General features: G+C 41.7%; 1 protein-coding gene across 3 annotated transcripts; it reads left to right on the top strand.

The window, feature by feature from the left end:
• The first annotated feature begins 4,284 nt into the window (after positions 1–4,284).
• On the top strand, positions 4,285–13,303 carry LOC133777470 (glycerophosphodiester phosphodiesterase GDPD4-like). Of its 3 annotated transcripts, none has more exons than XM_062217094.1 (8): positions 4,285–4,659; positions 4,748–4,845; positions 5,245–5,305; positions 5,393–5,473; positions 5,562–5,654; positions 12,364–12,453; positions 12,689–12,816; positions 12,907–13,303. In XM_062217094.1, the coding sequence occupies exons 1-8, from the start codon at positions 4,387–4,389 to the stop codon at positions 13,073–13,075; spliced, it is 993 nt and encodes a 330-aa protein (XP_062073078.1). In that variant the 5' UTR covers positions 4,285–4,386; the 3' UTR covers positions 13,076–13,303. The 3 variants fall into 3 exon arrangements, with proteins under 3 accessions (XP_062073078.1, XP_062073079.1, XP_062073080.1); XM_062217096.1 differs by having other exon boundaries at positions 4,481–4,659; positions 5,241–5,305; XM_062217095.1 differs by lacking the exon at positions 12,364–12,453.
• The last annotated feature ends 12,982 nt before the right edge of the window (positions 13,304–26,285 follow it).

The following is a 26,285-nucleotide window of genomic DNA, read 5'->3' as shown; positions in this document are numbered from 1 at the left end:
AGTGGGAGACTGTCTTCCTTAGAGTCTCACCGTGGAAATGGGCGAGAAGGTTTGGGAAGAAGAGCAAGTTGAGCCCTAGATTTGTAGGTCCATTTGAGATCCTAGAGAGGGTTGGTCAAGTGACCTACAGGTTGGCCTTGCCACCGGCGTTGTCAGCCGTGCATAACGTGTTTCACGTTTCAGCTCTTCGGAGGTATGTATCTGATGTGAATCATATTTTGAGTTATGAAGATCTAGAGCTTGAGGCAGATCTCTCCTTTGAGGAGCAGCCAGTCCAGATACTTGACAGAAAGGATAAGGTCCTCAGGAATAAAACGATACCTTTGGTTAATGTATTGTGGAGGAACAGCAAGGTCGAAGAAGCGACCTGGGAGCTGGAGTCAGATATGCAGAGTCAGTATCCCGAGCTGTTCAGGTAAAGGGAAAGAAAAGCTCACCCAGCCTTGAGTGGAGAGCTTAGGTGGTGCTGTGTACATATGCGGCAACTTGACCACCACGGTTAAGGAGTTCTCAGAGGAACTAGGGGGTTTACCCTATTTTTGCCGCTTAGGTCGGCGGGTTGTAAATTTGAAACAATAATGACCATTTTGAGTTGTAAATAACCTGTAAATATATTTTATGGGCCCATGAACAGTTTTATGTTCTAAATCAAATATATCCTTTCCTTTTGATTGGTTTTCCACCTCAGCCTGTTAATAATACCTAGAAGCACGTTTTTAACCAAAGAACTCGGGTAGCGAGTAAAATTTATGGTTCACCGTAACTGTTCTGGGGTAACCAGGGCGTTACAATACATGTCTATTAAATCTATGTAATCTTGGAATTCTTCCCTAATCCAGCGCCGATATGAAATTTGTCCACAGCGAAGGAGAGTTAGGGAGGCCCAAACGTGCTCGAGACTTATCCTATTCACTACCCAGGGAGCGTGATATAAGGTGATGGGTGGTTTACCTAGAGCAACGTGCGAGGCTTCCATCCCTGCCTGAAACTCTTCCTCGAGCTCCCGATCCTCCTAGGCTTCTCGGGCTTCTTCCACGACACGTATGTTTTCCAGCCTTTCCTCCGCTAACCATTTTTGTAAGGCCCTCTGAGCCAGCCCGTCTATGTAGTTGATGTGACGGGAAGCCGATTCCTGAGATTTTTTGGATTGGCGATACTTGGTCAGCTCCAGGTTGCGTATTCTTTGTTCCACGTTGAGAAGCGCCTCCCTAATGAGGTTTGCTTCATTTGCCAGGACGCTAAGGTCCAAATCTCGGTCAGGGTGAGCCTTCATCGCCTGGAGATGATCCTCAAAGAGTTGGATGTAGTGGGTTCAGTGGAAAGGACCTATTCAAAAGGAATTGACTAAGTGTCGAACACAAAAAAAGCCCTAAAAATGTGAAAGATAACATGGTCGGGAAGCCGTTCGTAAAGAAGAAGGTGTCCTTATAATCCCAAGAATGATTCTCGTTATGGCGAGGAGCCTTGTAGTTGATCTACGAGGCCGCATACTTCACCAAGGCATAGTACCCATCTCGTTTGGTGTTATTCTTCTGTGGAATGGTGGAGAAGCTGTAGAAGGAGAGGATCTTCGCCAGCGAAGGCTCGAGCTATTTCTGATTCCAATACAAAATGAACATCCCTGCGAGTACTCTGTAGCCATTGAGGGAAAGATGGAAATGGGCTATCCCCACGAACTTCAGGAAGTTCACAAAAAATTGTTTGAGGGGTAGGGTAGCCCCTGTCATCAGTTGGGCCAGGCTCCAGGCGCCCAGGCCGTTGACGCTGCGGTGTGCCCTTTCAGACTCTTGACAGAGGCGGATAAGACACTTGTCCCCAACCGAATAGTGCCTTATGATAGCCTCAATGGCATCGGGGTGTCGAAGCAAAGTGTGGTAATCCTCTACTTCGAACCCATCGCCCTCGTATGTTTGTGTGGGGTGTGGAAGCGGGGCTCTGTTAACCTCCTCCACAGTTAACCCCCCGTCTTTGGGCATTTTGGGCCTCTCCGCCACTTGGTTGTCGGGATGAACGATTAAATCCCCAGCTGGCTCTTGGGCTCCCGTCCTTGCATTGCCTTCAGAGGCACCTTGTTCTCGGGCCATATCAGAAATCTCCTAGTCAAAGAGATAGAACCCGTGTTCGTGTCGCTGCCGGAGTTCCTCAAACATCTGAGAAAAAAACCAAGCAATTAGTATTCTGACCGAAGGAAAGATGACCAAAACACAAATGACTCTAGGGATACTGCTCGGGGAGAAGAGAAGTATTTTGGAAATGCGGGGTATCCCCAGCGCCTAAGGACAGGCGGGAGGGGATGAACCTACCAGAATCTGGGTATTCCCCAGATTCTGGTCACAGGCCCAGAAACACAAAATTGACATAAAATATTTTGAGGGCCATTTTGAATGTCCCTAATATCAGAATGTGCCTAAGATGACTCGTGAAAGCTAAAAACAGACTCCTAAATGCCATTCACTAGCATTCCTAAACATATATCAAGATTCCTCAAGCATAAATAAAAACAGAAAGGCACTTACCCGAGATGAAACGAAGGTAGGTGCTGAGGTGAGTCCTGACCCTAAAATATTGTTTGTCGTCTGCCCAGAAGTAAGACGATTCGCACCAATTGTCCAGGGCTTCGGGAAAAATGGTTGAAGATGAGGGTGAGGAAGAAGAAAGGCTTCTGTGAGGGTTTTGGTTTTCATATGGTTACAATGTGAGACTGAGGAGGTTTTTTTTTCTAGTTTTTATACCCAATAAAACTTAAGGGGAAAACAACTTCCCCATGACCGTCGGGTGGCTTCCCCTGATAAGGTCATGAAGATGATCCAGTGGTCAGGGTTCAAAAGGCACGGATCGCAATCAATGTTTCTTTGGGAAAATATGCCTTGGGTGCCGAGTAGACGTTTGGGATCCCGGAGTTGACCCCTAATTAACTGCACGGATTGATGAGCCCAGCAATGGGATGTCAACACATGGGTTCACTCTTCAGAGTGACGTCAGAGGAAAGCCCAAACGTTTTTCCCTCCAATTTTTTCGAATCACTCCTCTTAATTTAAGTCCCCATTGCCTGAGGTCTAGTAGAGACTTGGGGGGGGGGGGGGGGGCAAATGTTGTCTCTATTTTTGCCTCCGACACGTGCCAAATCACAATGACTGGCTCGTGTGGTCATAGACGTATTCGGAGTATGTTACCTCCCGATGGCTCTATTCGAGGCGAAGATCCTTTCAGGTGAGGTCGCCTGTCTTCGCCAGTGGGTAGAGCGTGGATACCTTAAAAGTAGATTACTCTTTGAGGCTTGCCCTTGGAGCTGGAGGTTCTCCAGCTCAGGCAATTAAGGGGGCTCTCCTCCAGTCATCTCCTAGGTCCGAGGTTTCAATTCTCGGACCTAAGATAAGGCTCCAAGTGTCAGCTAGTACGTGTTTGCAGTGCCAGAGAATCGTATGACAACCTTTTTGGGCGATACGTCAACAGTGTTGTCGAGTGTACGACTCGACAATTAGCACTCCCACTATGCCATCTGACATGGAGGTACTTACAACACGCCCTGAGAGTATCTGGGGCATGATCCCCATAAACTAGGTACCTTTCTGCGGTGGGCCTTGCAGATCTCACTTAGGCCGTGATCTCTATATAATGCAGCCCAATGCATTGAATTGGTATTAATCTCCCAATAATGAGAAGAATGTGTATTAATTATTAATGATTAGTATTAATGATTCCAACCTCTATAAATAGAGCAGGGAGTCTCATTGTAAATGAGCAGTTTTTTAAAGAGAAAACACATTGTACTCATAGTAATCTAAACACTGCCTAAGAATATACCATTGGAACTTGCCATAACAAGATTTCAATCCTCTTAATACTAGAGACTCGTGGACTAGGGTTCTTATATAACCTGAACCATGTAAAAATTCTTGTGTTCTTATTACTTATTTCTTTAATCTCTCATTTTAAGGTTGATAGCAAAAAAGTTAGTCAATACTATCTAATTCAATTAATATCCAACTTTACAAATTCAATTCAATCAAATTCTAATTAGATATTCAATTTTTTGTTATTGAATTGGTTTAGATTAGTTCGACAAAATTAAATTTATTTGGATCCTAAATACCCATAATTTAAAATGCACAATTTAAGTAGTTTTACGGAAAAAAAAAGTTAGAATTAAGATTCAACCGTTTAAGTATGGAATACAATAAAAGTTTACGCCCCAATTTTTTTTTTAATAAATTAAAAAAAAATTGGTAAATTTACATCATTTTAATTTTTGTCATAATACTAGTTCAAAAAAAAAAAAAAAATTGCCATGGTACATAAACCTAAACAATGTAAATTTGAAGGGCGACGAAGGGAGTGTCTGGGTCAGGAGTGGTACTGGGTCGTGAGAGTTGAGAAGTGGTAGTTATGGCGAACTCAACAACCAGACTGGGAAGGAGATGGGTGACTCAGACTCAGAGGACTGTTGGGGATGGCAGTGGTTGGTTTCGATTTCCCTCCAAGAGACTCTTCCGCACTGTCACCATTATCCTCGCCCTCATCGCTATCTTCCCTCCCATCTTCTTCCACTTCAGGCTGCGGAGCCTTCATCAGATCCAGTTAAGAAAGTGCAGTTGGCTTAATAATCCTCCCTTTGTGTGTGCCCATGGTGGTGACTCAACAAAGGCCTTTCCCAACACTGTATGTTATTATTGCATCAATATCTCATCTCAAATTTAATTTGTACATTGGAATATTTCGCTAATCCCATAACTTATTCCATTACTAGATAGCTGCATATCACTCTGCTCTTGCTTCTCAAGTAGACTGCGTCGAGATTGATGTTTCACGTTCTTTAGATGGAGTTTTGTTTGCTCTCCATGACAGGTTTGAAGTTATTTATTTTGTTTCACGTTCACTACCACAAACAACAAGACATCAAAACTCATAGATCATTCAAGCATGAACACAATGCACACTTTTACTTGTTTCAGAAGATTTAAACAAGTTTCAGTATACGAACTGATTACAAGAATTATACAGTTGGAGTTAATCAGTTTGCTGCCATTAGTTGAGTTCTTGACTAACTTAGCCGTCACAGAATGATTGTAACTATATTAACTAAATCACAACGAAACTAGTATGTTATCCTCAACAAAATTTATTTTGTTGTTCACATATTTACTCCCATCGGACTCTCATCTGAACCCATATGGGATATATATGATGTACTTACTCTTATAGCTGGTTGTAGTTTTAGGTTTAATCTTGGAATTGGACAGGCAGGGATTTGCAAGAGATGTCTGGAAACATTACTTTAAAGGTTGGAAACTTAAGAATGAAAGAGGTGAGACTTATACAAGGCTTCTTTGTTTACTATATCGTTGTAACTGCCATCTTTTTTATAAAGTAATTCTGCTCATTTTGGTTATAGATAAAAGAACTAGGCGCTGTTCATCATCCTGATCAGAAGTCTACTTCTGGAATTGTTCCTACCATTGAGGATGCTTTGAGGGTACTCTCTCTCTCTCTCCACTGACATCTGCATCTATAATTGTTATACTTCCTTCCCATTGACAATTGTTGTAAATGATTTTTTTTAGTTGATGTCAAGTTCAGTCCGGCAGGTGATCCTAGATGCAAAAGTTGGGCCTCCTTCATATGAAAAAGGGTTGGCGAAAGATATTCTCTCTGTTGTAAGATTTTTTGGTTTTTTCTTTTTCGTTTTTCATAAATTTGTAGTATGTTTTTAATAGACGCTTCCTGCAATTCTGGGTTAGTTCACAGCTAGAAACAAGAGATAGTTGAGGAAATAGCAATCAGTTTGTATTGAAATTGGTCATGAATTCGAGAGTCTGCCTCTCTCCAAAAACTACAGTGTACTTAATTCTCCACACATCCCTCTAACTCTAACTCCTAACCAACCTTATTCTAATACTTACTTGGTACACTATAAGCCCTGTACCCTTCCCCATACAATACTTTCTCACATAACTAACTCTAAGCCACTTGTATTTCCTTTCTTACCCCTCCGAGTGTACACATAGGTTAGAGGAGGTCTATCAATACCCTTGCCCAAAGCCTCACCTTGTCCTCAAGGTGAAAATCAGGAAATTGCTGCTGAATGACATCAAAATTCTCCCAAGTGGCTTCAAAGATTGGTAAATTCACCCACTTAATCAAGGCCAATGACTGCTTCTTGTGGGTTCCTGGACGAATATCTAGCACCTGTTCCGGTTTCAACACCCATTCCAACTCAGGTGTCAAATCCCTTGGAAGGTTTGTAGCCACCTGTTGTGGTCCGAGAGCTGCCCTCAACACAGAAACATGGAACATCGGACGTATTCGCGAGTTAGTAGGCAACTGTGGCTTGTAAGCTACTAGTCCAATACGTGCTAACACCTTAAAAGGTCCAAAAAATCGAGGAGCAAGCTTCTCATTCTTTCGTTTAGCGAGGGACCTCTATATATAAGGATGAAGGTTGACGTATACCAATTCGCCCACTTCAAAATGCACCTCCCTCCTCTTACGGTCTGCCTGAACCTTCATCTTCTGTTGAGCTCGCTAAAGGTTTACCTTAAGTAGATTAAGCACTTTATCCCGAGACTGAAGTGTTTGCTCCACGGCTGACACTCTAGTGCTGGCTGGTTCAAATCGAATCAATGGAGGCGGATCGCAGTTGTACAATGCCTTAAAAGGCATCATTCCCGCAACTGAATGATGAGAGGTGTTATAACAGTACTTGGCCCAAGGCAGCCACTTTGCCCATTGTGCTGGTTTGGAACTCACACACCAGCGTAAATAAGTTTCAAGACAATGATTCACCACCTTAGTCTGTCCATCGGATTGTGGGTGGTAGGAGGTACTATGCTTAAAATGTGTGCCTTACAAACGGAAAAGTTCTTTCCAAAACAATCTGAGAAAAATCTTATCACGATCCGAGACAATGGATTGGGGAATTTCATGAAGTCTCACTACCTCACGAACAAATATGGCAGCTACTGTAGTGGCTGAAAAAGGATGATGCAGCACAATAAAATGCCCATACTTAGTGAAGCGATCGACCACAACAAAAATCGAATCAAACCCATTAGATTGTGGAAGGCCTTCAATGAAATCCATGGAGATATCTTCCCAAACTTGGCTTGGAATCGGTAATGGCTGCAATAAATTCGTTAGAGATTGTGCCAAGTACTTACTTTGTTGACAAATGGCACATTCAGCCACACTTTTGAACATCCCTTCGCATTCCTTGCCAATAAAGGTCGCTAGCCAATCTTTGGAGAGTTTTAAACACTCCCGAATGTCCCCCAATGCTGCCACTGTGGTACACTTGGAGTATCATTGGAATAAAGGGGGATGATGATGGTAAAACCAATCTGCCACGGAACTTCAATCACCCTTGATTGTACTTCCTGTATAATTTTTGACAAATGGGGGTCGACCAACACATGAGCTTGCAAATCCGGAAATGAAATGACTGTCAGAACGGATATGGCAGCCAACTCACTTTCTTGAGGTATACGTGATAAGGCATCGACACCTTATTTCTAACCCCAATCGATATTGGATAGCGAAATCATATCCTAGGAGCTTGGTGAGCCATTTTTGATGCTCAGTTGCCACTAGTGGCTGCTCTAGTAAGTATTTTAAGCTTCTTTGGTCCGTTCTGACCAAGAATTTCCTTCCAAACAAGTAAGGACGCCATTTTTGTATTGCCAACACAATGGCCATCAGTTCCCTCTCAAACACCGACTTAGTACGAGCTCATGGAGATAACACCCGACTATAATAGGCAATGGGACGTTGCTGCTCATCAACACAGCTCCCAAACCCGTCCTCGACGCATCGGCCTCCAAAACAAAAGGGGCAGAAAAATCTGGAAGTACTAGTACCAGAACCGAACACATGGCTGCCTTAAGATGCTCAAAAGCTTCTTGAGCCTCTCTCTTTTCCATCCAAATGCGTTCTTGTGTAATTGGTTTGTCAAAGGTCTCGCAATTGCACCGTAACCTTTAACAAACTTGTGGTAGTACTCCGTGAGCCCCAAAAATTCACACAAATCCCTTATAGATTTCGGAAAAGGCCATTCCTCTATCGCCCTAATCTTACTTGGTTCCGCTGAAACGCCATCTGCCGATATGATATGATCAAGATACTCAAATCTCAGTTGTGCAAAGAGACATTTTTTTCTGTTTGCATATAGCTGGTGTTGTTGGAGCCTACTAAGTACCAACTCCAAGTGTTCTGTATGTGCTTCCATTGTGGGGTTGTACACCAGTATGTCATCAAAGAAAACATGCATGAATTTGCGCTAAAAATCACGAAATACCTCATTCATGAGGGCTTGGAAAGTAGCTGGTGCATTAGTGAGGTCGAATGGCATGACGAGAAATTCGCAATGCCCCTCATGAGTCTTAAGGCCATCTTTTCTACATCTGCTGGCGAGACTCTAATCTGGTGATAACCCGACTTCAAATCCAACTTCAAAAAGACCATAGCCCCATGTAATTCATCCAACTACTCATCTATTACCGGAATGGGAAACTTGTCAGCCACTGTTTTGCGATTTAGAGCCCGATAATCTTCGCAAAACCTCCAACTCCCATATTTTTTCTTAACCAAAAGTACCGGACTCGAAAATGGACTTGTACTTGGCTGCACAATATCGAATTGCAACATTTCTGCCATCAACCTCTCAATCTCATCCTTTTGCACCTGAGCAAAGTGATATGGGCGAACTGAAATTGGCCCTGCCCCATCACGAAGTGTGATAGTGTGTTCCCGAGCCCTCTGTGGCGGTAATCCCGCTGGCATATGAAATACGAAATCGTTTTGTTGCAGCACCACTGTGAAAACGACTTCTGAAACTTGCTCTTCAATACCCTTGGTGTCTTCCACTAACGAACTTAGTTGTACCCATTACCCTTGTCCCTCTTGCTGCACTGTTTTGATCATAACTTTCAGGGAAATGTGAGATTTATAGAGGCTTGGGTCACCTTGCAAAGTGATCCAAGTACCCGCTACTTCAAACTGCATCACCATGGATTGCCAATTAACTTGCATATTTCCCAGCGTCTCCAGCCATTTGATGCCAAGAATGACATGTGCACCTCCCAAATCCAGAGGTAAAAAATCATTAACAACTTGCAATGTCTCCAAGTCTAACTTCACCTGGGAAAATATGCCTTTAGTTCTAACTTTGCTGCTCGTTCCCAACAAAACTCCATAGCAAATTGTGGCTGAGATGAAGTTATGTGTGCCCCCACCACTATCAATGAGGACCGTAACTTGTTGCTGTCCAATCTTTCCAGCCAGCTTCATGGTGTGTGCCGATGAGATGCCCACCAATGAGTTCAAGGACAATGTTGCTAACGTTTCTTCAGTTGCCTTTTCAGAAGAAGAATCTGGGGTAGGTGGGGGAGAATCAAAAGGAAGGGGAGGTTCTTCGTCATCCATCATCAACATAACCTGAAGGAATTTCTGCTCACACTCATGGCCCCGATGAAATTTTTTGTCACACTTGAAACAAACATCTCTATCTCGTTTATCTTGGTATTTGGCTTCGGTAAGGCGTCACACGAGTGGCTGTTTGGACTGGGTGGACATTTTTGTCGTCGTGGGGCTAGGTTGAGCCGCCGTAGATGGTGCCGAGAACGACGTTGTGGAAGAAGTCTTGGACAAAGACAATGCCATTGGAAAACAAGGTATCGCAATAGGACTGGGTGTTGACTTTGGGCCAGGAAACTTTGGCTGAGGGCCCGTAGCTACTAATTGATGGCCTTCTTCTATTCTTTGGGTTGTTGCCATGATTTGAGCCAGGCCCACGGGTTGCAGAATGTGCAAGGGACCCTTGATCTCCTCCTTCAAGCCCTTCACAGAGCTCCCCTCCAAGATGTGCTCGGGTACACCGGTGACCCGAGATGCCAAGGCCTCCCACCTCACATGGTACTCTCACGATGGATTGTTGCATCACCGACAACCACTCTTCTGCCTTGGAGCCCACCGAAACTGTGCGAAATCTCAAAAGTAACAAGGTCTTCAAAGCCATCCATGAGGTAATCGGTTGTCTTTGGTATTCCCACTAAAACCAAGACAAAGCATCCCCTCCAAATTGATTATAGCAGCTTCTAACATGTGGGCTTCAGACAAATGGTTCAGCAAGAAATAACACTCTACCCGAAAAATCCAACCATCTGGATTGTCTCTTGAAAACAGCAGCAACTCCGTACGTGGTGGTCGGTAATCACGACCATAGTGGTTGTCAGAATGGTGCCATGGTTCGCCTGACTGTGACGGTGGTTGAGGGGTAAGGTGCGGTTCTGACGTAGGTGGTGCCGATGTCGATGAGAGCTCTGCGTCCACGACCTTCCTCTATCAATCGTTACTTGCAGCAGTAGCCTCTGTTCTTGGCTGCCCTGAAATTTGAAGCATTTGGGTCAAGTGACCAACAAGGAAATCCATCTTCTTCTGCATGGATGCAAATTCTAACTTCAATGTGTCCATTTCTTGTGACAAGTGTTGGAAATCAGAACGAACACCCAATAGTTCCGATCGAGAACCCAGCTGCAAGTTCTCCAACCTCTCCTCAATAGCTTCCAGTGTCATGTCTTTCTTAGGTCCCATGGTGATGGCTCTGATGCCAATTGATAGACGCTTCCTGCAATTCTGGGTTAGTTCACAGCTTGAAACAAGAGATAGTTGAGGAAATAGCAATCAGTTTGTATTGAAATTGGTCAGGAATTCGAGAGCCTGCCTCTCTCCAATACTGCAGTGTACTTAATTCTCCAAACACCCCTCTAACTCCTAACCAGCCTCATTCTAATACTTGGTACCCTATAAGCCCTGTACCCTTCGCCATACAATACTCTCTCACATAACTAACTCTCAGCCACTTGGATTTCCTTTCTTACCCCTCCGAGTGTACTAGTAGGTTAGAGGAGGTCTATCAGTTTTACTTGTAGCACAAATGACGTACAACTTATATATGCAATAACGTTGAGTTTTGGACTCCTACCCTTCTGTGTTTAGATGCTTGCTATCCAAAGCCAGCCCCTAAGAATTGAAATAGTATTGGTGACGCTGGTTTTGTTTTTAGGTCGTTCTTACCCTTAATCTTATGGTTTTCAATGAACTTTGTTCTTGAGTGCTGTGCTCAATATTTTTAAGGAAAGTCTTTTGACTCTATTGATGTAATTAATTTGTGTAATTGCTTGTTATTCAACACTTTGCTCATGGTAGTCCCTACTCTTGAAATTTCCGTGACCAGCAAAAGGTACTTTAACCATATATGTCCAGCTTGGAACAATTTTTTTTATTGACTTTGTACTTTAGAAGCATAATGTGTGCATAAAAACTAAGGGCATGATTGGTATAGGATTCAAATATGATTTTATGTTTTCAAAAATTAAAAATTGTGGGCCCTACAAATATAACTTGGTTAAACATATTTAGAAACTAATTCCAAAAACAACTTCAATTCTACCGAAGGGTTTTGAAAACGAAAATTTCACGTTTTCAATATAATCTTACTTTTTGTTTTAAAAAAATATATTTTTTTCTTGCTAATTTTCTTTTATTTTTCTTACCGTCTTGATTTTTTTTCTTTGGTCTTTTTACAAGTCAATCTACTTTTTTTAAGAGGTTCTATTTAAAATTTTTAGTCATCTATATAAATTTAGTAAAATAATTAATTATAAAATCATATAACAGAATATAATTTGATTCTAATTTACAATATATTTGCTAAAAAAATTCATTGATCAAATACAAATTACAACAAATAAATAAAAAAAATATTTTCACTTCAATTACTATTATACCAAAAATAAAAAAAATATATTACATATTCAATTTTTAGATTTTCTACCAAAAAATTATTCAATTTTATAAAACTAAAAAATAGTTAACGGACAATACATTCAATCACATTTTCATAAACATATTTTCTGACACTAAATCTAGATTCTTTTTTCAGAATCATATTTTTTCAAAGTACAATTTTTAAATCACTAACCAATCATGTCTAAAATAATATAACTTTAATTTATAAAAAAAATCAAAGTTAATGACAATGTAATATTGTTATGAATTTAATTAATGCACTATTATTAAATTTTAATTTTTCAATATAATTAAATTTTACTTTCAGCTGAACCAATCTCGTATTCAGTTTCTGTCATATTTTCAAATTTAATACCAATCACAGATTCAGTTTTTTAAAACTAAAAACAGTTTATTGACATTGAACCAATCACATTTTCAGAAACATGTTTTAGTCACTAAATTCAGATTTTCATTTCAGAATCCTACTTTTCAAAAATACAGTTTTCTAATCGCGAACCAATCATACTCTAAATGTTTCAAGCTTTATTTGTTGAATTTTTAAGTGAGTTATCATTTCAGGTTGAGAGGACACGGTGTGAAAATTGTCTTGTATGGGCTAAAAGCGACAAACTAGCGAGAGATGTTATCCAAGAGTCATCAGATATAGCGGTAATGAAAAATCTACCGTTTATCATTCTCAATAAAAATTCGAGATCTTTTTTCTTGTGATATTGTAGGAATAAGATTAATTTCTTAGAAATTAGGTTTTACTATCATAACTTTTTGTTTCATTTTAACCATCAATTGAATGCTAGAACCATTTAAATTGGTATGGAAAATTTGCCATGTTCAGCTTCTGAATTTGTGCTTGATTATTTTATGAATTGTTATTATCTTCTTGCAGGTAGGCTACATTGTGATGATTGATCCATCTACCGGACTAAGAACAAATTTGTTGAGGATGAAAGGTGCTGATGTTGTTGGTGTGTATCACCCATTGATTGATGAAAAGCTTGTCAGAATTGTTCACGGGTATTAAACTCTATTGGGTTCATTTGCATTTGCAAGGGCAATTAATTCATGTGCATGGAGGAGTTTAATTCATGTATGAACGTTCGACAGGAGATATAAGAAGGTATATGCCTGGACCGTTGATGATGTGAATTCCATGCAAAAAATGTTATTTGAGCGTGTGGATGCTATTGTTACAAGCAACCCAACTCAGCTTCAACGTCAGATGCAAGATATCAGAACAGAATGCCTTGAGGAAGGTTTTACACTCTCACGATGACCATTTCTTTCGAGCACTGCTTACTCAGTATAGGAAAAAGGGAGAGGAAATGATGCATATTCCCGAACTTGTCATTCTTTTGATAAAACTTGCTGTATAATTTTATTGATAATAAATAAACCAAAAATATGTATTTCTTCTATCGAACTATATTATGACCTATCATGAATACAAGTTAGAAAGTTGAATAATTGAAAACACAAGTAAAATGAAGCATAATTATGCTAACTAGCATGGTTTTACAGTTTCTTGCATTTTGTGTACGACCAAATACAAACTGAAAAAGTATTTGTTTCTTTTTCTTGAACTAATTTTTTGTCTCCTTTTTGGAATATAAATGGGGAATATTGTGAAGTATATCAGCAATTACCTAACATCAATGTAGTAAACCTAGAAATACATCCCACAAGATCCCAAATCCAGGATTGCATCCCTACAAGATTTTGAACCCAAAAACGCCTCAAATCTAATAAGACCCCAAACTCAAACACGCATCCCAACAAGACTGATTTCCAAGCCACAATCTAGCCACCACCACGAGATTCCCTTTGCCTTGTCACCTCTGTCACCATGAATTAGTGGTTGCGTTTAGGGTTCAAATTGAGAAGGGACGACATTGGGGCTACAGTTGCGGACAAAGGGCACCAGAGATAGAGGCAGATCTGTCTCATTGCTAGAGGTAGATCGTTGGACCTGGGCAAAGGTCTTGTATATCGATGCATTTTTGGGGGCGGGGTCTTGGAAACCATGTAGATCCACGAGTTTCGGCAAGGCACCCACATTGCACCACCACACGTGACGATCGAAGAGACCACAAGAACCCACGTTTTAATGATGTTTGCTTCCTTTAGCCTAGTACGTGTTGCCGTTATTTATTAGTTAATCATTTATGAGTGTTAACAATTATAATTTTAAAAAATTAATTAAGATCTATCTTAAAATGGGTGATATAGTAATTTTAACAATGATTTTTTTCTCCATTCTCCTAACTTCAACTCTAATACCGACCAACATAAATGAGAACTATTTTCCTTTTCATCCATTATGTTCTTTATTTTTCCTAAGCTCTCGGTCCATCATACTCTTTTTCCTTTCTAGCAAGGGTAACCTTGATATATTTTAATTTGTCTTTTTCTTTCATCATTAAAAAAAATAGAGGGGTTGTGTTAACTAGCTTTTTCGCTAACAACTAATTAAATAAAAATTTAAAGAAATATGGAAGGAGACACAGAGATTTACGTGGTTCAGGTTTTAATTAACCCTAGTCCACGAGTCAATTGTATTAGGATGTGTTATCTCCAAAAATTGGAGATCGATGACGTGGCAATAGAGGTGACAAGTGGCAGTGCATGGTCCGTAAACGACACATTAATAGTCAATAAATATATTGGCTCCTCAGAGTTGTGATAAAGTGATTTGGCTTAGGAGTGACCCGGTAGACCAATGAAGAATTTTGACTGGCCAGTCAAGTGTCATGACCGACCAGGCATGACCTTGTCCGACCAGTCATATGATTGTCTGCCCAAGCATGACCTTGTTTGCCCAGGCATGACCTTGTCTGCCCAGTCATGACCATGTCTGACCAGTCATGACCATGTCCGACCAGTCATGACCATGTCCGACCAGTCATGACCATGTCCGACCAGTCATGACCTGTCTGCCCAACCAAGTGCATGTCTGCCCAGTCAAGTGCATGTCTGCCCAGCCAAGTGCATGTCTGCCCAGTGAAGGTTTGGCCGACCATACTGAATGTGATATGGATCGACTAGATAGAGCAGGACTACGTCAAGATTATCAGAAACAGCTTTAACAAGAATCAGTCTTGGCATACGCGTGAATCTCTCAATTTATCCCACAAATTTAGTGTATTATTATATTTTGAATATTATTGTAATTGTAATATAATGAGAATAATAAAATATCCCGATTATGGGGGATATCATCTGTACGATCATGAGCCTATAAATATAAGGCTTATGGCATCATAAAGAATACTTTTGAATTCTGGACTTTTGATCTGAATTTTCTAGAGAGAGAAAGTACTTGTATTGGAGAGAATTCTTGTATTTTTGTAATCTACACTGAAGAAATTCAGTTGACTCAGATTCATCTGATCTTGAGTGTAGATATATAATCATAACTCTAAGTGGATTAGGCTATTACCATCACATTGGGGCTGAACCACTATAAAATCGTCTGTGTCGTTTATTTTCTCTTGAATGTTTTATCGTTTTTGACGTTCTCACGTCGTTGGCCAAAAACGCGGTCAACAGGATGAGAGAAGCTTTGGAGCTTAAGCTTCTATGGAGTTTCAGGCACACTACAAGAAAACAGGCCTACAACGACGAAAAAAGTCGTCTTTGTAGGATTTTAAAGACGACATGTCGTCGCAGTATGCCCGTATGTGATGTCGTCGCAGTAGGACACTTGCAAAATCTATATATCTTTTTAAATTTGGCCCTATTGCGACGACATGTTGTCTTTGTAGGTATTTTTCAAAATAATTTTTTTTGAAATTTGGGACCTACAGCGACGACATGTCGTCTCTGTAGGTGTTTTTCATAATTTTTTTTTTTGAATTTTGGACCCTACAACGATGACATGTCGTCCCTGTAGGTCTTTTTTGAAATAAAAAAATAGTTAATTTTTTTAAAAAATTCTATAAAAAAATCACAATTCTAACCGACTCATATCATTAAAACATATACTTTATAACTTAATATTTTCAACACTCATAAATAATTACAAAAAAAAAAACATAAATTACTTTCTAACATAAAACAAAATTCACCATATATACCAACACATATATAATTCCAAATAAACTTTTAATACTAACATTCAAACATATAGTATATACTAATACATATATAAGTCCACACATATTTGACAACAAAACTAAAACAAACCAATTTAATTAATATATGCTCAATATCAATCATATAACACACACACACACACACACACTTTAACCTAAATTTAAACTTAATTATCTAAAATTAAAAGTTTATCTACATATACATATACATATTCATATAGTTTTACACTAAAAAATAAACTAATCATATTCATATAATATATTAATCAAATCATATTTACATATACATTTCAAAAAACTATAATAACATTAAATATACGAAAACTAAAAATAAAACCAACCTCCAAGAGTTGTCCAAGTCCATAATAATCAAGTCTCCAAGCCAAAACCAGTCTATAAAACCAATATTTAAGAAGAAGAAAAAAGAAAAAGAAAAAGAAAAAAAAAATTCAAATTCATCAATAATCTCTAATAAACCTAACATTTTCATAGAATAACATTAAAAATCACTAAACCAAAAGTTAAAATTATGCATATCTTAGAAAACTCATAAAACACAAACATCATCCCTAAAATCCTCATAAACACCATCAACAATGGGGAAAACTCATCAAAATAGAAAGAAGCCAAAAAAATCTAACATTTAATGAGAAAAACCTTACCTAAACTGAGTTGAGGCATGCTGGAGGTGGAGAGAAACCGAGATCCTATATGAAACATTTAATGAGAAAAGGGAATAGAAATGATCGAGTTTTTCTAGTATATACCCAAAACCTACAGTGACGACATATCGTCGCTGTAGGGCATACAAATATTGTCTCAGTAGATGAAATGTGTAGTATTCATTAATGAAAATAACCTATAGCGACGGCTTGTCATCGCTATAGAGAGTTTCCAAAATTCAAGTATCTGTGCTAAATTTTTGGGGAGAAATTTTCCCACCATTTTTTTTCAAAACTCTACAGCGACGACATGTCGTCGCTATAGGTTATTTGAGAAAATAAATAAAACATTAATAATAAATAATTTGGACGTTGTATATTCTCTAAAAAAATTTATAGACGTATAGCGACGACATGTCGTCGCTATAGGTTATTTGAGAAAAAAATAAAAAATTAATAATAAATAATAAATATATTGGGCACTGTATATCCCCTCAAAAAAATTTAGAGACCTATAGCGACGACATGTCGTCTCTATAGGTCAAGATATTTTGAACATACAACGACGACATCTATTGCGACGACATGTCCTCCCTGTAGGTCTTTAATAAAAATTAAAAAAAATCAAATATAAAAAATCAAATTTTCGTGGTTTTATATGTTCTATTGTCGTCGCAATAGAAGTTGTCGCTATAGGGTGAATTTCTTGTAGTGTCAGCGTTTTAGCAATGCTATGAATGCCAAAAATTTGGGATCCGTTACAATGTGTGCCATAACCCTATTTATAGATGGCTGAGGGAAATTAACTCTCTAATGAGGAGTAATTACAATTATTCTCTCTTAATGGAGTATTAAAAGAATAAGAAACAATACATTCCGATTGTTAATATGTCGGTGAGCCCAAGTGTATCACATTGAGCCCAATTACGAGGTTTCAGCCCACTACTTTTTGGGGTAGCACGTCCTGACAATGTCAGAGGGTAGCTGCACATTTTTCCATGTCAAGCGGCGTCATGAGACATCCTGTTTGTCGCTTGTACGGACTCGACACCATGACTTATGCAACTGTAAAATGTCAGACGACTGCTTGTGGTCCAAGGTTGTCGGGCTTGACACCTGGCATCCTCCTCCAGGCTCGGAGGTCGGATCTCGCAAGCCTGGAGGACTACAATGGGAGAGAAGATCTGGAGAGGACATTCTGCATGTGGTTCTCGGGAAGTAGTCTTCCTCGAAGACATATTTCTCCGTGGGCAGTGAATGGTCAATAAAAAGGCAAGGCTTTCTTTTCGAGGAGCCCCATGCAAGCTCCAAGAGGCTTAACCAACTTCTGCGTGGACCTAATTACTCCTAATGTATGCCACTGTCACTTGGTGAAAACATGGACAACATTTACCCCCCAAGTCTTCACTCGTCCTCAGACAGTGGAGACATAAAGTGAGAAGAGTAATTATGTGGGACATGTTTGGGTTAAGATGGTTGGGCTTCCTCGAGGCTTGACACCTTTAAAAAGGTGGTGCCACGTGTCGACTCCCTATTGTTGGGCCCATCAATCTGTGCCATTTAATGAGGGGTCTTTTGTGTTAGGATTTTATGCCCTAATTAAAACCCAATTTCTTTGTAATCTCATTTATTATAAATAAAATAATAGAAATCATTTTTTGACTTGGTCAATCACTTTGCGAACATGTTTTTATTTTCATGATTATTTGTTTCATATAGCTTGTACGCCCTGATTTTCCCACGGGCTGATTAGCAAGCCGAGCTGCGGCCTAACCATGATTACCTCATGATCATCCCCAGGGGCCGGAGCTTCTTTCGTAATGTCGTGCCTTCTTAGCTCGAGGAAGCCCCAAGAGCTCGCCTTCACTGCCCAAGGCCGGGGCAGGGATTCCGAAGGTCGAAGACCGAGCTAAGTATGAAGCTCGTGGTACGAGCTTCATATGAAGGCTATGACCCTTTGCGAAGTCAACACACGCAAGGTAAACGTGCACATATCAGGCATCACGTGTCTGATATCCCCCTGACTTCATGCAAAGGCAAGAAAAAGCATAAATTAAAACGCCAAAGCAAATTGTCTCGAGGTGGAAACACCTCATGCAAAGGTTACATAAAAAAAATACTTAAAAATATTCAAGGGCAAAAGAGAAAAAACGCCCTAAGCTCCACCAGATGGCCCCTGGGAGGTCGCTGTCTCACCCTGCTCCGCCGCGCTAGAGCCTTCCCCAGTCTCCGAAGGTGGCGCCTCTTTCTCAAGGCGAGCTTGGTACTTCACCAAAAAGCGCGCCCAAAGACTCGGTGACATGAAGGAAAATTCAGCCTCCGGATTGTAGGCCCAGCAGTGGTAGAATAGATCTTCCATGGACTGCTCCGAAGTGGTCCGTTCAGCCTCCAGGGCGGCCTGGATCTCAGTCTTCGCAGCCTCGAGGTCTGTCCGCAAGGTGGCAAGGGAGGTCTCAAGCTCTTGGACCTTCGAGCGTGTCTTCTCCAACTCGGCCTTCGAGGTCGCCAAGGCATCTTTAGTCGCCTTAGCCTCCTAAAGAGAGGCCTGGTGCTCGGTCCTCATATCCTCGAGCTGAGTTTTGGCCCTGACGATGCTCCGGTGAAGAGCGAAAACGCCCTGCGAGAAATGAAAAATAAATTACCTTAGAGGAAAAATAGGGCAAAGTATAATGGTAGAAGCTTTAAGAGAACAGGGCAGCTTACCGTTAGGGTCATGCCCATTGAAGACTCCATTACGCCAACCGGGCTCATTGTCTCCATGGCCCGGAGCTCTTTCTCGGTGAATTTGTATATATGGCTGACGGCGTAGTTCGCTGACTCATACACCGTTCCCCGGAAGGCCTCTGGGATCTTCTCCAGATCCTGGGGATTGACTGGGATGCGTACATCGGAGGCCACCACGACCGGAGTCCTGAGCTCCGATCCCGCGTTCTGGGTGGCGTCTGGAGCTCGCGGAGGTGGTGGAGGCATTTGGCCTGCTCCTGCAGAAGGGAGAATCGCTCCCGCGACCTGGTCTACCGGGGTTTTCTCCTTCTCCTTTGCTGGAGACTTGGTGGAGACCCCAGCGGCGCTCTTGGACCCCCGGAGCCTTTTCAGTCTTGGCCCGGCTGAGGGGTTCCCCCCGAAGACTGCGCCTCGCAAGCTCTCCTCGGGTTGAGACATCTCTTCTGTCAAAACAAAAACATGGTTAGTAAAATTTAGCAACCATACAGAGACAAAGACAAAGGGTTAAAGATAAAAAGTATGCGAATACTAAGGGAGCCCTACCCCCCGAGCTGGAAGAAGAACCTAAGACGATTACTTCCCGAACTGGCGCAAGTTCTGGGTCCGGGTTTGACTCAGGGCTAGATTCTCCTACGTACTGCCTAAGCCCCGGAGCTAAGATACCCCTTTGGAGGGATGGCCATGAACGGAGGTTGGTCCCATACTCCTCGAATAGGATTGACCTAAAGGCTAGGGTGTTATCTACTACTACGGTACCCCTAGGTCGACTATCTTGGTAGTCCAACACGAGCCGATCGACGCAGTGGAGCAGGGTTGTGTCCAGGTCCAGATCACTTCGGTGACGATGAACGAGCTGTCGGGGGTTGAATCTAGCTAGCCGGGGGTCGGCAATGGCCCTATCTAAGTTCCTAAATATGTGAAGGTTACCTTGGCCCGAGGGACCCGCGGCTGCTCCGGACTGGATCCTCTCTTCGTCCGTTATCTGGGCGACCTCCAGCGCCCGCTTCCTGCTCCTCACAAGTGGAGTCTCGTCCTCCTCGTCCTCGTCCATCGTGGCCTCCTCCACGATGATGGGCATAGAGGAGCGAACTGGGGGAGGCCCCCGAGGCCTCCTTAGATTCAAAGTCTGATTTGGGAAAATCAGCTTACAAAACACCATCGTCTCGTCCGTCACGAGCATCCGGTAGTCCTTCTCACTGGGGGGCAAGCCCGCCAGTGTCTCGTATTGGGCCCCGAGGGTCACAGATTTCTCTGTCCTCGCGAAGATGGCTGCAAGATTAGTCTGAGTCAGAACGGGGTACAGGAGGAGCTAAAATGACACTTAAAGTACGAGCTAAGGTCGGAGAAAACTTACGAGGACGATTGAAATAGTGATGCTCGCAATTCCGGAACCCAGTTGACATGAAGAACTGGTCCTTAAAGTCATTAGGGTGGCTGGGCAGCTCGATGACCGCCGCCGTATTGGGAAACCGGGTTAGATAGTAAAACCCGTCGCCTCGCCCCCGCTGGTCCGGGCAGGCTTTGAGGCAGAAGAAATATAAAATGTCTCCAGGAGTGGGGACCTCCCACTCGTGCTTCTGGAACAAATACCTCAACCCTGCCAGCAGACGGTAGGAGTTGGGGGGGAGCTGAAACGGGGCCAACCCCACATAGTTGAGGAAATCAGCAAAATACTGATCCAGGGGAAGGAAGGCCCCTGCCTTAAAGTGTTCACCGCTCTAGGCCGCGAATGACTCCTCGAGCGGCGCACAGCTCCGCTCGCCATCTGAAGCAGGTCGGGCCACTACGGATGCTTTCCCCAGGGCGATGTTGTGGGAAATGAAGATTTTGTTAATCTTCACCTGGTCGGTTATCTTTGAGACGATGCTCTCCGCCTCAAAGAATGCATCAGGGGCCACCTCGACCTCCTTCTCCACTGCCGGCCCGAAGTGGGGGATCGGGGAGTCAGGCATCGCCACCTTTCCTCTGTCCTGCTAGGAGGCCGAGCTGCTGACGTTCTTCTGGGGGAGATTCCTCTTTGGAGCCATCTGGTCGCCTAATGAACAAAAGAAAACATTTTAGAAAAGGCGACCCAAGCATGAGGAAAAAGCAATTATTATTTGCACGAGCTGAGGTAAGCCCAGCCCGTGGAGAGTGGGACCACGCGGTTCGATGAACACGCGCCTGTGCTCCCAACAGATCCCCGATTCCTCGGGATTCGTGTGTCAGGAGGGTCAGGATAGAATTTTCCTTGGGGGGAAAGTTTCAGTAGACAGAAAATTGCAAAAACGCCTGTGAGGCGTGTTCCCTAAGCTACCCGGTTTTGCACCCAAAATTACCAAAACTCCTACCCAGAAAATTTTCCCCAGAGAAAGCATCCTAAAACCCATACTCTAAAATGGTTGCTTGCAGCAAAGATACCATAACCTAAAAAGGGCTTTCACCCTCCGTATCCACAAAACCCAGTAAAACCTTGCATGCGGCTACAGTAGAATTTTTACCTATGCTACAATGGCATATATTTTCAAAACGCACATGGTCAGGAAACTTACAGTGTGTGGCTGGGAGGTGGATGGGGGTGTCGCCCTGGTAAAAGCTTCGTCGGTGTATTGGCTTCCAAAGCTTTGAAGAAATCCGTGCGCCTAAGCTTCTTGAACGCTGAAAACGGCAGTAACAGAGTAGAGGGTTTGTTCTTCTGAGATAAAGAGAGAAGGAGAAGAGAAGTTTGAAAAATTTCGAGTGAAAGGGTGGCCCATGCGTAGGGTGGCCACCCCTTTTTATATGCATAAAAGATCACGTGTAGAGGGCCGTTGGATGGCCCTGATGAGGGATCTGAGGCCCTCCACTCGAAATACGAAACGACGGCTGGGCATAGCCTAGGCCATTAAATGCGGTTCTCATAAGACGTACCGTCACCACCCACGATGTTCCACGTATCAGGCGCCTGCGTAAAAAGTGGAATACAAAGAGTTCATGGGGAAGTCTAAAAGCCCCTACTGTGGTCTTATATACGACGTGATATACCACGAGCAGGAGCTTGGGGGGCAGATGTACGCCCTGATTTTCCCACGGGCTGATTAGCAAGCCGAGCTGCGGCCTAACCATGATTACCTCATGATCATCCCCAGGGGCCGGAGCTTCTTTCGTAATGTCGTGCCTTCTTAGCTCGAGGAAGCCCCAAGAGCTCGCCTTCACTGCCCAAGGCCGGGGCAGGGATTCCGAAGGTCGAAGACCGAGCTAAGTATGAAGCTCGTGGTACGAGCTTCATATGAAGGCTATGACCCTTTGCGAAGTCAACACACGCAAGGTAAACGTGCACATATCAGGCATCACGTGTCTGATATCCCCCTGGCTTCTCGGACACGCAGCAGGAACGTGCGTATTCAGATACCCACGACTGGGTTGGGCCGTGCGGCCCATTACCTCCTTACCTATTGATTTGACCACACTCATGTGTTAGGTTTAGGAATTAATCATGAATGTCACAGAATTGATACGACAAGTAAGAAGGTCACGGGATGACCTTCTTACCAACTTCCAGGTGCCTTCTCCTATAAATATGGAGACCCTGGGAGTTGATAAGGGTTGGAAAAAATAATCTCTTGTAAGAAATACTCTGTATTCAAATACTCAGTATAGATCAATAATATTGACTAGTGGAGTAGAAGGATTTTAACCTTCGAACCACTTAAAAAACGTGTATTGAGTCACCTTTTTCATCCTCTAAGATCATATATCTGTTTCGGTTCTATATTTGGCACTAATCCCTTTCTCTTCTTCTCTTAATTACCTATTGGCGAAGAACCGCGTCAACATAGCTAATCGTATTTACAGTGACGTAATCACAGTGGAATATAAATATGATTAATGTTCAAAATAAGTTAGTCCTAAGATTAGTCAGTGCACAGGATTTACACTGACTTGCCAATCTACGATATGATCTACTTACACATCGTAGTGTTATGTTCTTTCCAGAACATTAGCAAAGTAGATAAGATCAGATGTATTTGTTACATCGGACTAGATCGATATTGACAATTGATATGATAAGTAAACATACCGTTATCATCTATTTTATTCATATCATATAGTTGACCATAGGTCAATTCAATCTCAATTATGAGTGGTTAGTATTCTAACTGATTGTATTATTTGAGTTCTTTGACTTGTTCGTTACCAGCTTACCCTACGGACAAGCCCATACTTACATCTTGGGAACTCAATAGTATAATTGAGTGGGAGTGTTAATCATAGATATGAACATCTATAGCTTCTGATGAAGAAGTGAAACGACGGTTTCCTTTTAGTTTGGTTCAATGTGCAAAATGATAGAGATCTCATTTCAGTAATTAATATTAGTTTACTGAAATATCATTTACAAGGAACTAAATGTTTTAAGGATAAAATACAATGAGAGATAAAATTTTATTTTAGTCCGATCTCATTGTAGACCGTTTATAAATGATTGAGTGACAATTATGGTTGTAACAATGGATAATTAATAACATATCTATATTGTTTATAGAGCATTCTATGAATTCAAGAGTGCAATTTTGAGTCTTTATTGGAATCACGAAGAACTAATAAGTTAGTAAATTTATTTGTTAAATTTATGATAACTTATTGGAGCTTGATTTCATAGGCCCATGGTCCCCACTGTACCTTGGATAAAATCATTTAGATAGTCTCAATTAATTGATTTAATTATCAATTAGAATTATCAAAGTTGATCAGATCAATTTTGGATAGTTACAGAGTTATGTAATTTAGAGAAGAAAAGATAAATCAGGGCAGATTTATTAATTAAGATAAATTGGTGTCTAAATTAATAAATAAGTTTAAATTAAGGTTCAAATTATAAATCATTAATTTGATAAAGGGTTTAAATAATTATTTAATTAATTAAATCATTAGAAAATAATACATGCATTGATTTTATGTCTAATGGGCTTATAATTAAATGAGAAATTTCACGGGCCTAAGGCCCATGGGAATTTCAATCTTGGATTGATGATTGACTATTATTTTATTGATTTTTTAATTATGTAGCGTACTATTTTTTCTAATAAGGCTTAGGGCCTTGATTAGCGTGCTGGGAGAGCAATAATTGATTTAATTATGTTAATATGTGAATTTAATGATTACGTGATTAGAAATACATATTTAGGTGAATTAAATGTGCACGTGGGCCCCATCTGGTTATTAGGCGCGCATTTGTGATTTTAGCTCGTTGAGGGCATACCTGTGATATTTGTGTTTATTGTGATTGATACCATGAGTGAGTGGTGATATATTTGTGATGTCCGATCCGAGACAGCTCTAGGGAGCAGTTTAGCTAAATAGTCACAACGAGGTCGAATACCTGGCTCGGGAGGAGCCTAGGGGTATTTTTGGAACACAGTTGGTGTTTAGGGTTTACTGGGTAACGGGTAGTAATTTAGCAATTATTTAGACATGTCGGGATTGAACGAGGATTTATACGAATACTTGAGGACTTAGCGGGATGTGGCATGTAACAAAATTGCCCTTGGTCGCACTTGAGAATTAAGATAGGCTTAAGGGGGTATTTTGGACTTTTGGCTAGGGATGGGTTTAAACACTTAGTGTAACGCCCTGGTTACCCCAGAACAGTTACGGCGAACGGTGGACCGGAAATTTGACCCGCTACCCGAGTCCTTTGGTAAAAAACGTGTTCTAAGTGTAATTATCAGGTTAAGGTATAAAACTAATAAAAAGGAAATGGATATTTTCATTACAAACTGCTCTGCAGAGCTAATCAAAATATTTACAAGTTGTTCTCAGTACAAAATGGCCATTACTATTTTAAATTTACAATCCTGCCGACCTAAGCGGCAAAAATAGGGTAAACCCCCTAGTTCCTCTGAGAACGCCTTGGCTGTGGTGGTCAAGCGGCCACACATGTACACATCACCACCTAAGCTCTCCACTCAAGGCTGGGTGAGCTTTTCTTTCCCTTTACCTGCACCACATAGCACCCATGAGCCAAGGCCCAGCAAGAAAACACAATAAAGCATGATATAATATCAACAATGATCATAATAATCATTCAGGATCATTAGTCCAAACAAATAGGTGACAGTCACAAAAGTCACTAGTATGGGGACAACACCCTCCAGCCATGTGACGATAGGATCACCAGGCTAAACTGATAGGAGAACATTTCACAAGTTTGAACAGGATAGGTGTATGGTGAATGGTCACCAACATAACCTTCCTCATGACCATAGAGTCATAACCTTGGAACAACGTTCCCTAGCCATGTGACAAACAGTCACTGGGGCCATATGCCTTGGCTCTGAATAACTGGTCTTAGACCAGACAAGCGCTTATAGTTCATCGACCTTAGGGTCGGTCCAGCGTTAATACCCCATATGAGTCATTCTTGCTGATGTCGATTAGATCTAATCTTCATTTGGCTCGGCGTTCATGACGCTATGCCATTTCTGACTCTTTAGGTCAGTGTCCCTGACTAATCAGTACATATTCAAGTATTCAACATTTGCTAGCATTTAATAGGCAATCCATGTCCACATTTATCAATCAACATGCCTCAATAATAATCATGCATGTCACATATACACAGGGTGCAGTTTTCTTACCTCAGATTCGAGCTAGAAAGATTAAAAGAACGACCCGGGAGAACGATCAAGCTTTAGCCCTTTAGCGGTCACCTAATCATAACCAAACATGGGACATCATTAATAATAATGATCAACATAGGTTCCCACACCAATATCTAGCCTCTGGAAGATCAATCCCAACTAATCCAAGTAGTAGGAACACTCCCGAGGCCTATAGCTAAGTTCCCGGGGTCAAAACGAGAAAATGGGGCGAAAACAGGGCAAGGGCTGCGGCCCTAGCACCTTGGGCCGCGGTCCCCAGGGTTCCCAGAGGCAAGGGCCGCGACGCCTAGCAAGCACAAAACCTCCACCTGCTTCTTCAAAGAAGGGCCGCGGCTCTCCACCCTGGGCCATTCCCAAACGTGATTTTATCACTCCTAAGCCTC

This window comes from Humulus lupulus, chromosome 5 (genome assembly GCF_963169125.1).
Source record: "Humulus lupulus chromosome 5, drHumLupu1.1, whole genome shotgun sequence".
NCBI lineage: Eukaryota > Viridiplantae > Streptophyta > Magnoliopsida > Rosales > Cannabaceae > Humulus > Humulus lupulus.
The sequence above is the reverse complement of the archived record's forward strand: the minus strand, read 5'-3'. Positions and strand labels throughout refer to the sequence as shown.

Coding starts and splice junctions, on each gene's coding strand:
- LOC133777470 (XM_062217094.1), top strand. CDS start 4,387: ATGGCGAACTCAACAACCAGACTGGGAAGGAGATGGGTGACTCAGACT. Junction 5,655..12,363: donor CGAAAGATATTCTCTCTGTT/GTAAGATTTTTT, acceptor TTATCATTTCAG/GTTGAGAGGACACGGTGTGA. Junction 12,817..12,906: donor CTTGTCAGAATTGTTCACGG/GTATTAAACTCT, acceptor AACGTTCGACAG/GAGATATAAGAAGGTATATG.